Source organism: Rhinolophus sinicus, chromosome 17, assembly GCF_057876585.1.
Source record: "Rhinolophus sinicus isolate RSI-liver-muscle chromosome 17, RSI-T2T, whole genome shotgun sequence".
Lineage (NCBI taxonomy): Eukaryota > Metazoa > Chordata > Mammalia > Chiroptera > Rhinolophidae > Rhinolophus > Rhinolophus sinicus.
In genome coordinates, this window is record NC_142517.1 from 155,305,962 (window position 1) to 155,318,802 (window position 12,841).

The 12,841-nt window shown below is 36.1% G+C and overlaps 1 protein-coding gene across 5 annotated transcripts in view; it reads right to left on the reverse strand.

The window, feature by feature from the left end:
- The window catches only part of SLC38A11 (solute carrier family 38 member 11), a 50,474-nt gene that overhangs the window by 21,821 nt on the left and 15,812 nt on the right, over positions 1-12,841 (reverse strand). For all 5 annotated transcript variants that reach the window (XM_074337200.2, XM_019727490.3, XM_019727488.3 and 2 more), the window contains one exon: positions 11,542-11,621. In XM_074337200.2, coding sequence (XP_074193301.1) covers positions 11,542-11,621 — 80 coding nt within the window. The remainder of the gene's footprint in view (positions 1-11,541; positions 11,622-12,841) is intronic.

Sequence of the window (12,841 nt, forward strand, 5' to 3'; positions counted from 1 at the left end):
ACCATGGTGAATGGGCCACATTAAATTTATCTTCTTTCTCTCACCTCAGCCCTCACTAAAATTCTCCTAAGAGAATTCAAAAGAGGGATAAACCCACAGGGAAGAAGACCATGGAAAAAGGGATAGTGCAGAAGACATTTTGTGAAAAGGAAAGCAGATGCTTACCTGGTAACTGCAGAGAATGGGAGACATTACAACCACACAGAGGGAGCAAATGATGAGAAAGAGCTGATTCACTTTGCAAATCCCCTGTGTGTGCAGGACTCAGAGACACCTGAGAGCTATCCAGGATGCTCCAGAAAAAGGAAAAGAAAAAGAAAAAGAAAAATGAAAGATTTGAGATCCTGGCTAGAGGGTATCTAGCAAAAAAAGGAAGTCCTAGAATGACAATGAGCAGCAAACGAAAATCAGTCCATCTAGAAAGGAACAAAAGGAGAGAAGGCTCTGGGAGGAGGGAGTCTCCAGAAAAAAGAAAAATAAATTGGTAGATTATCTTATGTTTGAGCATTTGGACGAGTAACAAAAATGATCAAAATCAAAAGCTAAACTAGGAGAAAGTATTTGCAAAAGACACATCTCATGTTATCCAAAATATACAGAGAACACTTAAAACTCAACAATAAGAACACAAACAACCCAATTAAAAATGGGCCAAAGACCTTAACAGACACCTCACCAAAGAATATGTACCGAGAGCAAATAAGCATACGAAAAGATACTCCACATCATTTGTCATCAGGGAAATGCAAATTAAAACACAGTGAGATGCCACTATACACCTAATAGAATGGCCAAAATCCAGAACACTGAGACGACCAAATGTTGACAAGGATGTGGAGCAACAGGAACTTTCATTCATTTCTGGTGGGAAGGCAAACTGGTGCAGCCACTTTGGAAGACAGTTTATCTGTTTCTTACAAAACTAAACATACTCTTGCTTTATGATCCAGCAATTGCCCTCCTTGGTATTTACCCAGAAGGATTTGAAACATGTCCACACAAAAACCTACACATGATGTTTAGAGCAGTTTTATTTATAATTGCCAGAACTTGGAAGCAACCAAGATGTCCTTCAGTAGGTAAATGAACAAAGAATCTATGGTACATCCAAATGATGAAATCGTATTCACTGCTAAAAAGAAATGAATTATCAAGCCATGAAAAGACACGGAGGAACCTTAAATGCATATTACTAAGTGCAAAAAGCCAATCTGAAAAGGCTACATACTGTATAATTCCAACTATACTTCATTCTGGAAAAGGCAGAACTAGGGAGACAGTAAAAAGATTAGTGGTTGCCAGGGGTTGGGGGTTAGGGGATGGGATGAATAGGTAGAGCATAGATGACATTTTAAGGCAGTGAAAATACTCTGCATGATAGCATAATGATGGATATATGTCATTACACATTTGTCCAAATCCACAGAATGTACACCACCAAAAGTGAACTCTAATATAAACTATAGACGTGGGGTGATCATGATATACTAATCTAGGTTAATCAGTTGTAACCAACGTTCCACGCTGGGGGATGCCATGCATATTTGTGGGTAGGGAGTATATGGAAAATCCCTTGTGCCTTCCTCAACTGTGACTCTAAAACTGCTCTGAAAAATAAAGTCCTGAAAAATCGAATCTGGACATCCAGCTAAACATGGTTGAAGAGAAAACCAAAATCAAGTGTTAATTCTAGAAAAAAACTAGTGTGCAAAAAGAGAATATAGCTATTTAATTTTGAACATTGTGTTATATCTCCACATATTAAGATACAGTAGAAGAGAAAAGATCATTTGAGAGAGCTCACCTTCATTTACTGTATGACAAGAGTGAGAATGCAAAAATAGCACTTACAAGCATATTATGTAGATGTAAAAATATAATTCCAAATAACACATCAGAAATAGGAAAATATTTGGCAGGTGGCTGCTCAATTTCATTAAGAGCCATTTTTAACATTTGATTTTATAAAAATATGTAAATACATATTTTTTGAGAAAAAAATAAATCAAAATGAAAGTTATATTGGGAAGAAGCAGGATCCTTTAAAATGTTTTACAAAGCTCCAAATACATTATGGCAACATAATGGAGGCTTGCTATAAGATTCATATCACTTAAGAAGCAATGTTCGAAGTGTTTTAATATATTTTAATACTAACAAAAATAAAGGCTGGCTTATAGCAGTTTGCAGCCTTGGTATGAAAAATACTTTCAAGAGAGTAATTGTTTTCCTTATACTAAAAAATCCAGTCATATTCTAGCTACATTTTTTTTCCCCCTGAAACTTTTTTGTGTGGGGGGGAAGGTGGGAGTGGGTAGGTTTGGGGGAGTTAAATTCATTCTGCGATATTATTTCAGCTTGGATTCTTGGATTCAGGCATTTCATCCTATTTTGAAAGATGAACTCCATCTTATCTTTACAACAGCTGAGTAGCAGTAATAAGGCAAAGCAGTAGGAAGCAAGTCCTAGCAAATAATATCTCCGGTCTTCACAGACTTATGAAAACAAGCTGCAGGGGGATTGCTTCTGATCCCCAGAACACAAGAGCTCCCTCCCATCAGGAGGATCAAACATCACACCTCTCTGTCGGTACCCACCCAGATTCTTTTCAGCTAAACGCAGACACCTTCCAAGTCATACTATCTCGGCAGAGCCTGCATTTTTGTTAAGAAGCCTTACATGTTAACCTCTTTAACCAGACACCTCTGCTAGTTAGGAGCTCTGAGTGGCACATAAACAAAGGCTCCAGTTTCCTGTCACCCCACAAGCTATTAATGACACAGGCAGATCTGCCCACTTCCCCAGCTTGGGCATCTGCTGAAAGCTCTCTGCCCCTTCCTGGCTCCAGCTCACTTTCCTTCTAATTCTGTTCTCTAGACAACTGTGATTTACATGAACATATAAAGCTGTTCGGGAAAATTCTTCTTGGGAATCACTCTAAACATCAAAACTGATTCATTTTTTTAAAAAATAAAACACGTTTTGCATAAAGCTAATTTTGAATTAAAATTTACATAAAACATTATGCTGATTTTTTTTGCCAAAATAATATTTTGATTTTTAATATGAATCATATAAAAAGCTTACACAGCTTGGCACCACAAACATTACAAATACTTCCTTTTTCTCATTTGGGACACCAACCACTTCTGATTCTTATTCAGTCACCTACTTTTCTATTCTTTTTTCCAGGATTGGATCTAATTCCTCTGTCAACTTTTTAATAATTGGTGTCAACTGTTTTTGTCACTTGGGATTCAAAAGGCAGACAGTGCGTGGGAGGGGGCAGGATTTTACTTTTTAACATAATGAAAACTTATTAGAATTATGAGTGTTGCTTTAGTTCTCTAATATGTTTTCCACAAAACAGAATTACATTAAAATATAATGTGCCAGATGTGAACTCCAGATAATTATTTTCCACTGGGGTTCTACTTGTGTTTCACCTTTCTCCACCTTATATGAGGTCGGACAATTAATTTCTTGAACTCATCCTAGGAAAAAGTGTTACATACCTCATTGCTGAATATTACTACAGTCACCTTTGAAGTACTCCCCTTGGGAAGCTATACACCAATGTCAGTGCCTAGTCCACGCTTCAAAGCAATTCTGGAACTCTTTTTCTGGAATGGTCATCAGAGCTGTTGTCATATTACCCTTGATGTCCTGAATGTTATCAAAATGTCTTCTTTTCAATATTTCCTTTATCTTCAGGTAAAGAAAGAAGTCATTGGGGGCCAGATCAGGTGAGTAGGGAGGGTGTTTCAATACAGTCATTTGTTTACTGGCTAAAAACTCCCTCACAGACAGTGCTGTGTGAGCTGGTACATTGTCGTGATGCAAGAGCCATGAATTGTTGGCAAAAAGTTCAGGTCATTTAACTTTTTCATGCAGCCTTTTCAGCACTTCCAAATAGTAAACTTGGTTAACTGTTTGTCCATTTGGTGCAAACTCATAGTGAATAATCCTCCTGATATCAAAAAAGGTTAGCAACATCGTTGCAACAAGTTCGCGAACTTAATTGTCAAACCTCATAAGCTGTCCCTGCATAATCTTGTCTCTAGACTCTCCCTAAACTCTAGACTTGCATTTCCAAAACTATGGGAGGCTTCTTCTCTCTCTATGCCAAGTGTTACTCAAAATCAAGATATTAAAATATTAAAAACATGTTTTTTCTAGACCTGCTTCCTTTCCTATCCTGCTTAATAACTTAAAAGAATCTGGGGAGGGGGTCTCTTCCTCTGTTTCCATAGCAGCCCGCTCATAATTCTATTAAATAGTCTACTGAAGGTATCTTTTATGTGTTTGTCTACCCCACCTTGCCCACAATAAGTTTTAAGAGACCTGAAGAAAAGGATTGTGCTAAATTGATTTTCCCAGCTCCAGTACCTAGAAAAGTGACGGGAACAGTAAGCATTTAGTAAATGCTAATTGACTGAACAGATTCTTCCATTTTCTCCTTTTGGTGGTGAGTTCTGGACCATCTACCACTCTAGTTATCCAAACTGGAAACCTTGCCATCACCACTGCCCCCCCCCCCGCCCCCGCAACCCTTCTTCCTCCTTTTCATTTCTACCAGCTTTGCCCTGCCACTGTTCCAGTTGTCTTTCGCCTGTTAGCTTGCCTCAGATAGCCTCCTTCCAGGTCTTTCTACCCTCAATTTATGCTGTAAGAGAAGTCCAGTTGAAATGGAGACTAGCTCTGGTCACTCTCCTGCTTAAGAACTTTCAATGCCCCAGCAAGTAAAGAACAAATCCAAGTGTCTTAGCACTACACATAAAGCTTTCCTTTCATGGTCTCTGCCAACCTCTTTATGGTCACTTCTTTGCACAAACTCGAGCCAAACTCTCAGCTCAGAATCACCAAAACTCTGAAACTATATAGTGGGTGTCAGTAGATTTGGAAAGAACTATCTTCAACCGTCTTTCAAAAGAGATAATATGGAGACACGACCGTTGTTAAAACTATGATAAAATATGTATTTGAGGGGCAACATGAAAGCAACATAGTTTTTGAGAATATTCTCAATGGAGGTACCTTTCGTTTTATTTGATATTTCCCCTAACCAATGGCAAACTGTCTGTCCTTCCTAATATTAGAAACTTGAACTTCTGCCATTATATACATCACACCTCTGAGCCTGACACACTTCTGCCAACAATAGCTTCCAACCTTTCCCCACTTTCTTTTTTTGACACAACTAATGCCAGTACATTTTTTCAAGCAGCAGATCACATATTATCTTATCTTGAAATAGTACCTGCCTGCGCAGGTCGGGCTAAGGGCCCTTCCTCTGTTTCCACGGCACTTCCCCACAATTCTAAGTATGATATTGAGATTATCTTTCAAAGGTCTATTCTCCCCTTCCACAAACCACAGGTGTCGGAGGTCAGGGACTGTGCTTTCGTCATCTTCGCAGCCCCAATATCTAGAAGCGTGACTGGCATCAGCAAAACATTTACTAAGTGCTTGTTAGTTGAAAGAGCAGGCTAAGCAAGTCACTGTAGGTTTGTTCTTTGGTTATGAATGTATACCAGAGCCCGGTCTGTCTTCTCACTGTAAATAACAGACAGGTGGCAAACCTCACTAAGGCAGCCATTTATAAAAATAACTGTGATGGACAGAATGAGTTCTTAACACTGAGCAGCCTGGGCTGTTCCTCCAGCTCCACTAACAGAGCAACTAGACTAATCTTCTCTGAGAATATACTGCCTTGCAGCTGTTTTTCCTATTTTCATGTAGACCCAACTTAAATGATGGGTCTGTTTGTTGCATTATGTAGGCAATCTGTCTGGTAACACTTATCACTAGCTCTAACAGTGCTGCAGAACTTGAAGTCAAATGGTATTTGAGCATGTGAGTTAGCAAATTCTGCTACCATGGAGGTAGGCTCAGGAAATTTTCTTGGACAGGAAATGTTTCTGCATGAAATTTTTATCATCCCAAGATAATTTTTATTGTCTCATTACTTCAAAATTTTGGTCAGTTAACCCCCAAGTTGAGTCACCTAAAACCAGAAGGCACGTGGATCCATTAATTTATCCAACTGATTATTCAACAGTTCTTTGCTGAATTCTGATTCTGTGTTAGGCAGTGTGCTGAAACACAGGTATATGGTGTGAAAAGAACAAATGTGACCCCTGTTCTTGTGGCATTTACAATATGGTGAGAAAGACATAAAATACACAACAAACCATAGAAAAGATGAATAAAGATAATTTAACAAAGAGTACAATTATTTTATTCCTATGTGTGGATCCCTTTTCACTTCCTATGATGAAAGTTTCAAATGTAACCAACCAAAGAATTCCAGTTCTGAAACTACTCCTGTCTCACAGATTCTCAGATGACAATTGAATCTCTGAAAAAATGGAAGGTATTGGGCATGAACACTCAAATTCCCTTCACTGGTCTTTAGGAGGAATCTGCATTTTACTCTCCATACTCTTATCTTATTGTTTCAAGAGGAAGAAATATCCAGGCTCCTCAACAAGGATTACTCTATATCATAAATTCCAACTTTTCAAGATCTCCTGGGTGACTTGGCTCCATCTTCTGGCTTGGTCTATAACATGTTCAATATCTCCTATGGTAAGAAGGGTACTTTAGAGTTCTTACTCCCTCAAGTCACTGTTTTGTCATGTCATTTGCATTCATTGATGCTCTTCACACACAAATAAAAAGGGGGAGGGACAGGGTTTGCAAAATTCACTTTCCTATCATTCACTTTCATCTTAATTCTCTCTAACCTGGCTTCCACCCATATTATTTGATTGAAATTCTGGAAGTTTAGCAGAATGTCCTATCACCTGAAGTGGAAATCTGTAGTTTGCATCATGCAGTGTTTACTCCGAGCTTCTTGCCTTGATTTCCTTTGGGGTCATCCTTTCCCCAACCGCCAGCCCATGTGCTTTGGTTGGGTTGACCCTATCCTTAACATCAAGGATAGGCATGTAATCTAAACACAAGCAATTCAACACAGGCCATGATGATAAGGTTTGGGATTGTCATAGGTGCTCATTAGAGCCAATCAGAACTAATACCGGAAGGAGGTTGGGGGTAACTTATAAGAGAAAGCTCTTTCTTTTTATAAAGACTTGGATTTGAATGGATGTAGGATGAGACTGCTGCTGCCATCTTGTCAAAATAAAGGGAAAGCCTTTCAGAAACTAGAGACAGAACAAGAAGTGAAGCCAAGAAATGAAAAATAGAAATTATGTCTGATTTCACTGACTGAGCTCCTAAATCCAGCCAAACCTAATAACAGAACTACCCTTGACCTTTACAGTAAAGTGAGTCAATAAATTCTCTTTGCTTTATTTAGTTAGGACCCTGTGGTTGTTGTCCTTTGCAACAAAGATAGCAATAATTTATGCATTATCAAACATTCAGTGGTTAGTATTTGACAAGACTAATTATTCCTTTTTTCAAATATGCACTATTCCTCTGTCTTTACCTACTTTTTTCTGATCCTTTCTTTAACCCCCTTTAGGTCCTCCTTTTGTATAGCATTATATTATAGAATTTCAGGATTAGAATGGATAAGGGGTAAAGAAATTAGTATGTATTGAGATCCTTAGGGAAGGCACATTTTATGCACATAAATACCTGTGGAAAGTGTAGCTGCACTTTTTAGAATTATGTTTGGAACATCAACCACACTATTGATTAAAATGCTGTAAAAGAGATGTCATATGAAGAGAAAATAGTTATAAATTTGAGCTTCATGCTCTCATTTCTATTCTGAATGTAAAGAGTTGAGTATTAATAAGGCAGAGAATGAAGGTTTTCATAGCAATAATGACTCTGATTCTAGTTTGACAAAGAATGGGAAAACTGTGTTATTGTGTTTTTCTACTAGCACACTTTCTGAAAAGCAATTAAATTGTCTTGTCACCTCAGTTTTTAGAAAGCACAAGGTTAGAAAATACAATAAAGCTGACCATTATTTCTAAAAAGACCTGAAAATCATTGGACTGTGAAATATTTGAAATCATATCAAAAAGTGGAATTTATGGCCCTATGAGTTACAGAAAAGGAAATTGAATTGTGTGTTTTATTTTTAAAACACAACCACTAAAAAGGTGTTGCCATAGTAACAAGGTCAACACCAGTAGCCATTACAGACCTTCCTCTTTCCTGATAGTGGGTTGAAAGATCTTTTTCAAATACCACTTTAAAAACCCCATGAAAAAGTATAGCTTTTCTGATCATTCATCTGAACCAAAAATGAGGAAAAACACAGACTATTGAATTTCTCATGTTTTATGGATTATGAGCATTCGTGGCCATCATATTTTCAGAGAGAAGCCTGTCTGACTAGCTATTATGCCAACCCCTGAACATGGGGTTTGATTAGCCTAACTGTAAATCTGGACAAACAGAAGTTGTTTGCAGTAGTATTCAAACAGAAATTAAAGGTGGCACAGTATTAAAAAAAAATACACACACTTCTTTAACATCTAAATATTGAAAGAGTTAAGTAAATAATCCCTGTTATTAGAAAATTTTCAAAGGCTGAGATGAAATAAGATATCACCACTAGAGGAAGGTTAGAGAGACACAGGTCTCATTTTCTTTACAACACAACTAAATATCTCTTTGGTCATAAAATCAATTCATTTAGCCCTACCAGGAAGTGGCCTCTCTTTTCTCTTTCTTTTGTATGGAGATACATTGCCCATATGATGATCATTTCTATCATCTTCCCCACTAAACAGTGAGCCCCTTGACAGCAGAGATTTTATTTCGATTTTTATTCATAATAGTATCTTACATAACATTTTGTATATAAAAGACACTAAAAAAAGTAAGTGGAGAATGAATCATGAAAAATAATGACAAAAGAGTAACTAAAATAACACAAAATCACACGTATATTTTTAGAAAGGATGTGTCAGTTAAAAGTGTACTCATGACTTTAATCTCTTTAAACCAAGAGGCTCTATCTATATCCTTGTTCAGACTCAGGACCGTTAAATAATGACCCCTAGACAGATTCACTCAGAATTTCTGCAGGTGGGGACCTGGCATCAGTATTTTTAAAAGCTACTTAGGTAATTCTAATGTGACGCCAGAAAAATCATTGCTTTAAACTGTTCTCTTGGAGTTCACTTAATGAATAATTTATTTACCTCCAACTTTTAAGTACTTCCCCCCTCCCCCCAATATTGCCTTATAGTACTATACCAAATCTATGAGCCCTTTTATCATAACCCAATCATTTATTCTTTAGGATCACTTTTCATAATAAAAGTTTCAATTAAAATAGGTCTGCCTTGAACAATTAAAAATTTTAGCTAAAAATTAGTATCTATTGTATTCTGTTCCATTTACTTATTAGCTCTTTGTTGCTGTGAATTCAGCTTCTGAAAATCAGAACTGAAGAGAGCACCAACATAATTGATGCTAAATAAATGTCAGCAGAATTTAATATATGCTTTTGTGCTTTTATGCTTATCCTTCCTGGGCCTGTGATGCCTTTTGCACCCTTATCTATCTTGAAAAATTTAATCTTTCAAAACATGTAGATCATATTTCTCTTCCTCCAGGAAGCCCTCCCTGATTCAGAGAGACTATTAAGCACTCTCTTTTTTGGCACTGCGACTGCCCCTAGTTTATGCCTCTGTTTTGCACTCCTTATACTGTACTATCATTTCTTTTTCTTTTTCTTTTTTTAAAAAATATGTCCATTCTCCATATCTAATTGTCAACAACTTGCAGCAGATGCTGACTTGTGCCTCTCTGTTCTTTTCTCTCAAGGCACAGCAAAATAGCTACAAACAACAGTCATTTAATAAATATTTATTAAAAGAAAAAATAAATGGCCACATTTAAGTAAACCAGGTGCATTTGAAAAACACTATTGTAATGGACTGAATTGTGTCCCCAACAAAATCCATATGTTGAAGTCCTAACCCCCAAAGAGAAGGTATCTGGAGATGGGGACTTTGGGAGAGAATTAGGTTTAGATGAGATCCTGAGGGTGGAGCCCTTAAAGGATGAGACACACCATACAGTTTGCTGTCTCTCTCAACTGGCTGCCATATGAAAAAGACACAGCAGGAAGACAACGAACAGATTTCTCACCAACCAGCCTCCAGAACTATGAGAAAATAAATTTTTGCTATTTAAGCTACCCAGTCTATAGTATTTTATTTCAGCAACCCAAGCTGACTAATATAATTATGAACTGGGATTAAGTTGTTTGAAGAGAATATTAATATAAACATCATAGATTATTATACCTGTAATATTATTATACCTAAAAGGTATACTATTATACCTTTCCCTTTAATTTAAATATTTAAAAAAATAGGTGTTTGCTTTTTAAAGAAAAGGCCATACCAAATGCAGTTAGACTAGATATTTACACTTCCAAATAAATTTGTGGCATAATTTTTGGTCTTTTCCTGGTAAACTAAGAAGCCTGACATGAGCATAAACAATTGAAATGAAGTGATTTTACAAAACAACAATTAATCAACAGGATAAAGTAAGCTATCTTGGGGACCACATTGTTATAGCTATAGCTATATTCATCAGGCTTATTTTATTTTTTCTCACATATAACAGTCATTGAAGACCTAGTATGTCTCTTGCACTGTCCTAGACATTATGTCTAACATTAATTTTATTTTGGATAGAGAAAATATTTAAGGTCTCACGGAAACGCCATACTATATTATTGATTGATTGATTGATTGATTGATTTATGTATTTAACAACTATTTATTGTGCATTTTGGAACTCTAGATTTAAAGCCAATTTAGTTAGTTTCATCCCAGCATTCTCTTGGGACTATAGATATAAACCATTCCTTATCTGGTGAATCTAATCTATAATCAAATCATAAAAACTGTGCAGTTTAGATCAGCAGTACCCACAATCTGAATCTCATGGATGAGTAAATAAAGTTTGCAGAACTGATACAAAGTTGCCAACACTTTATTTGGCTAAACAATAACATTAAAAAACAAATAAATACCATTATCAGCTATCACTATCAGTTCACAAATTACAAAGCATTTCAACACAAAATAATTTAAAAATATAATCTTAGTAGAGAATAAAGGTTGGCTTTCATCATGACGACATTTTGTTTAATGGCAAAAAGCCCCCAAAACATCAAAAATATTCTTTATTCTTCTAATTTCAGCCTAGATTGGTGAAACTTTGTTAAGAACAAATCCATCTCTGAAGTAGACATTGAAATTTCTGCCATCTACCACTTTTACTCCTGTGTGCTCTACTTCAATCCTATCTCTGACTATTCAGAATCTCTTCTTTATTCTAATTCTTATGGCTGGCCATTAAAACAAATAAGTAAACTTAGTTTAAACTCATTGGCCATGCAGGGTCCAAGGGAAACATGCATGTCTACTTGGCTGTAATTATTTTCTCTAATTTTATCAAGTACTAAAGATAAACAAATGATGCTTCTGATACCACAATTACTTTACATTTCAGCGTTTATATCACAAATATCTATGTGAAGGTTATAAATTTCATGAAGACCATCCAATAAGCAGCAAAACTTACATGTATGGACCCAATGAAATTACCCTTGTCATTACAATTCCAAGAATCAGAGTTGTTAAAACTGTAGAAGTAAGAGAAATCTGTGAAAGAAAATGTAAAGATATTGTCAATATAGCATAGAGAGTATTTTATTGAAAATAGTAGGTGTTTCTCTTTTCATTTGTATAATTTTAAATGCAATTATTTACTCGTTTATTTATATAAATTGGGGTGATAATCTCAGGAATATAACTTTTTATCAGTTCATAGTCTTAGTGTTTTCCCTCTAAATAGGAAAGCAAGTATCATACAGAACTATTATAATCTTGCAACATGGATTAAAATGTTTTTAGTGGCTTTCTGGTGATTTTCCTTTAGGAAAGTGACATTATGTTTTCTTTTTCTTCAGACTCTATGTTAGTGTTGTTTTGTTTTGTTTTTCCAATCTATAATTGTTCCTTCTGCTTCTGTCTTCATCATACTCTCACTCTTCCAACACAACCCCTCCCACACATACATTTTTGTGGTGCAGTTGCTTTTTCCTTTCTGTTCTCTAGCTCTGCTAGTCTACTTTTCCTTCATGAATTTGATGTCTCTAAGTCTTCTTTGCTTCTTCTTCTCTCTCCTGTCACTATCTCAACTGGCTCAAAAATAAACTGGTCTGTGTATGTATGTGCTCTGTGAACTCAATACATTAGATCTAGTATGTTTCTTCTCTTAATTTTTAAAATGGATAAACACATTTTAGACTTTTTTCTCTGATAAGAAAAATATAACATTGATTTTATTTGATTGTTTTGAGTGTTGTTAGGTTTTAACTAGAAAGAAGCTTCTATTATGAGTCCTCTGATCTACTCAGGAACAGAAATATTAGGTAATATTCCCGATGTCACACAGCAAGAAGGTGACAGAGGAGAAGCTCAAATGCAAGTATCCCTGACTACAGATCAGGGCTCTTGTCTACCTGCTTTGCTCATTGGGAGATTTATTTAGATACTTCATTATGACACTTTTAGGGGACATTTAGAGAAAATATTCAGGTAATAATATGATAGAATACTAGCAGCTTTCTTTTCATGAATTCCTTGCCTTCTGCTCTGAGAAGGTAACATTTGTGTCTACATTGAACATGTGAATGGAAAACAGTCTAGCCATTTCATATAATTCACCAAAATAAGCACCTTTTGATATACTCTTGTTTACTTCTGGATAACTGTTAGGGAAGGAAGGCAGAATAGTCAGAATACTCTGGAATATTACCTACACTATCAACTCTACCTGCAAGGAGGGACTTCTTAGCTGTGGATACACATCAAATATA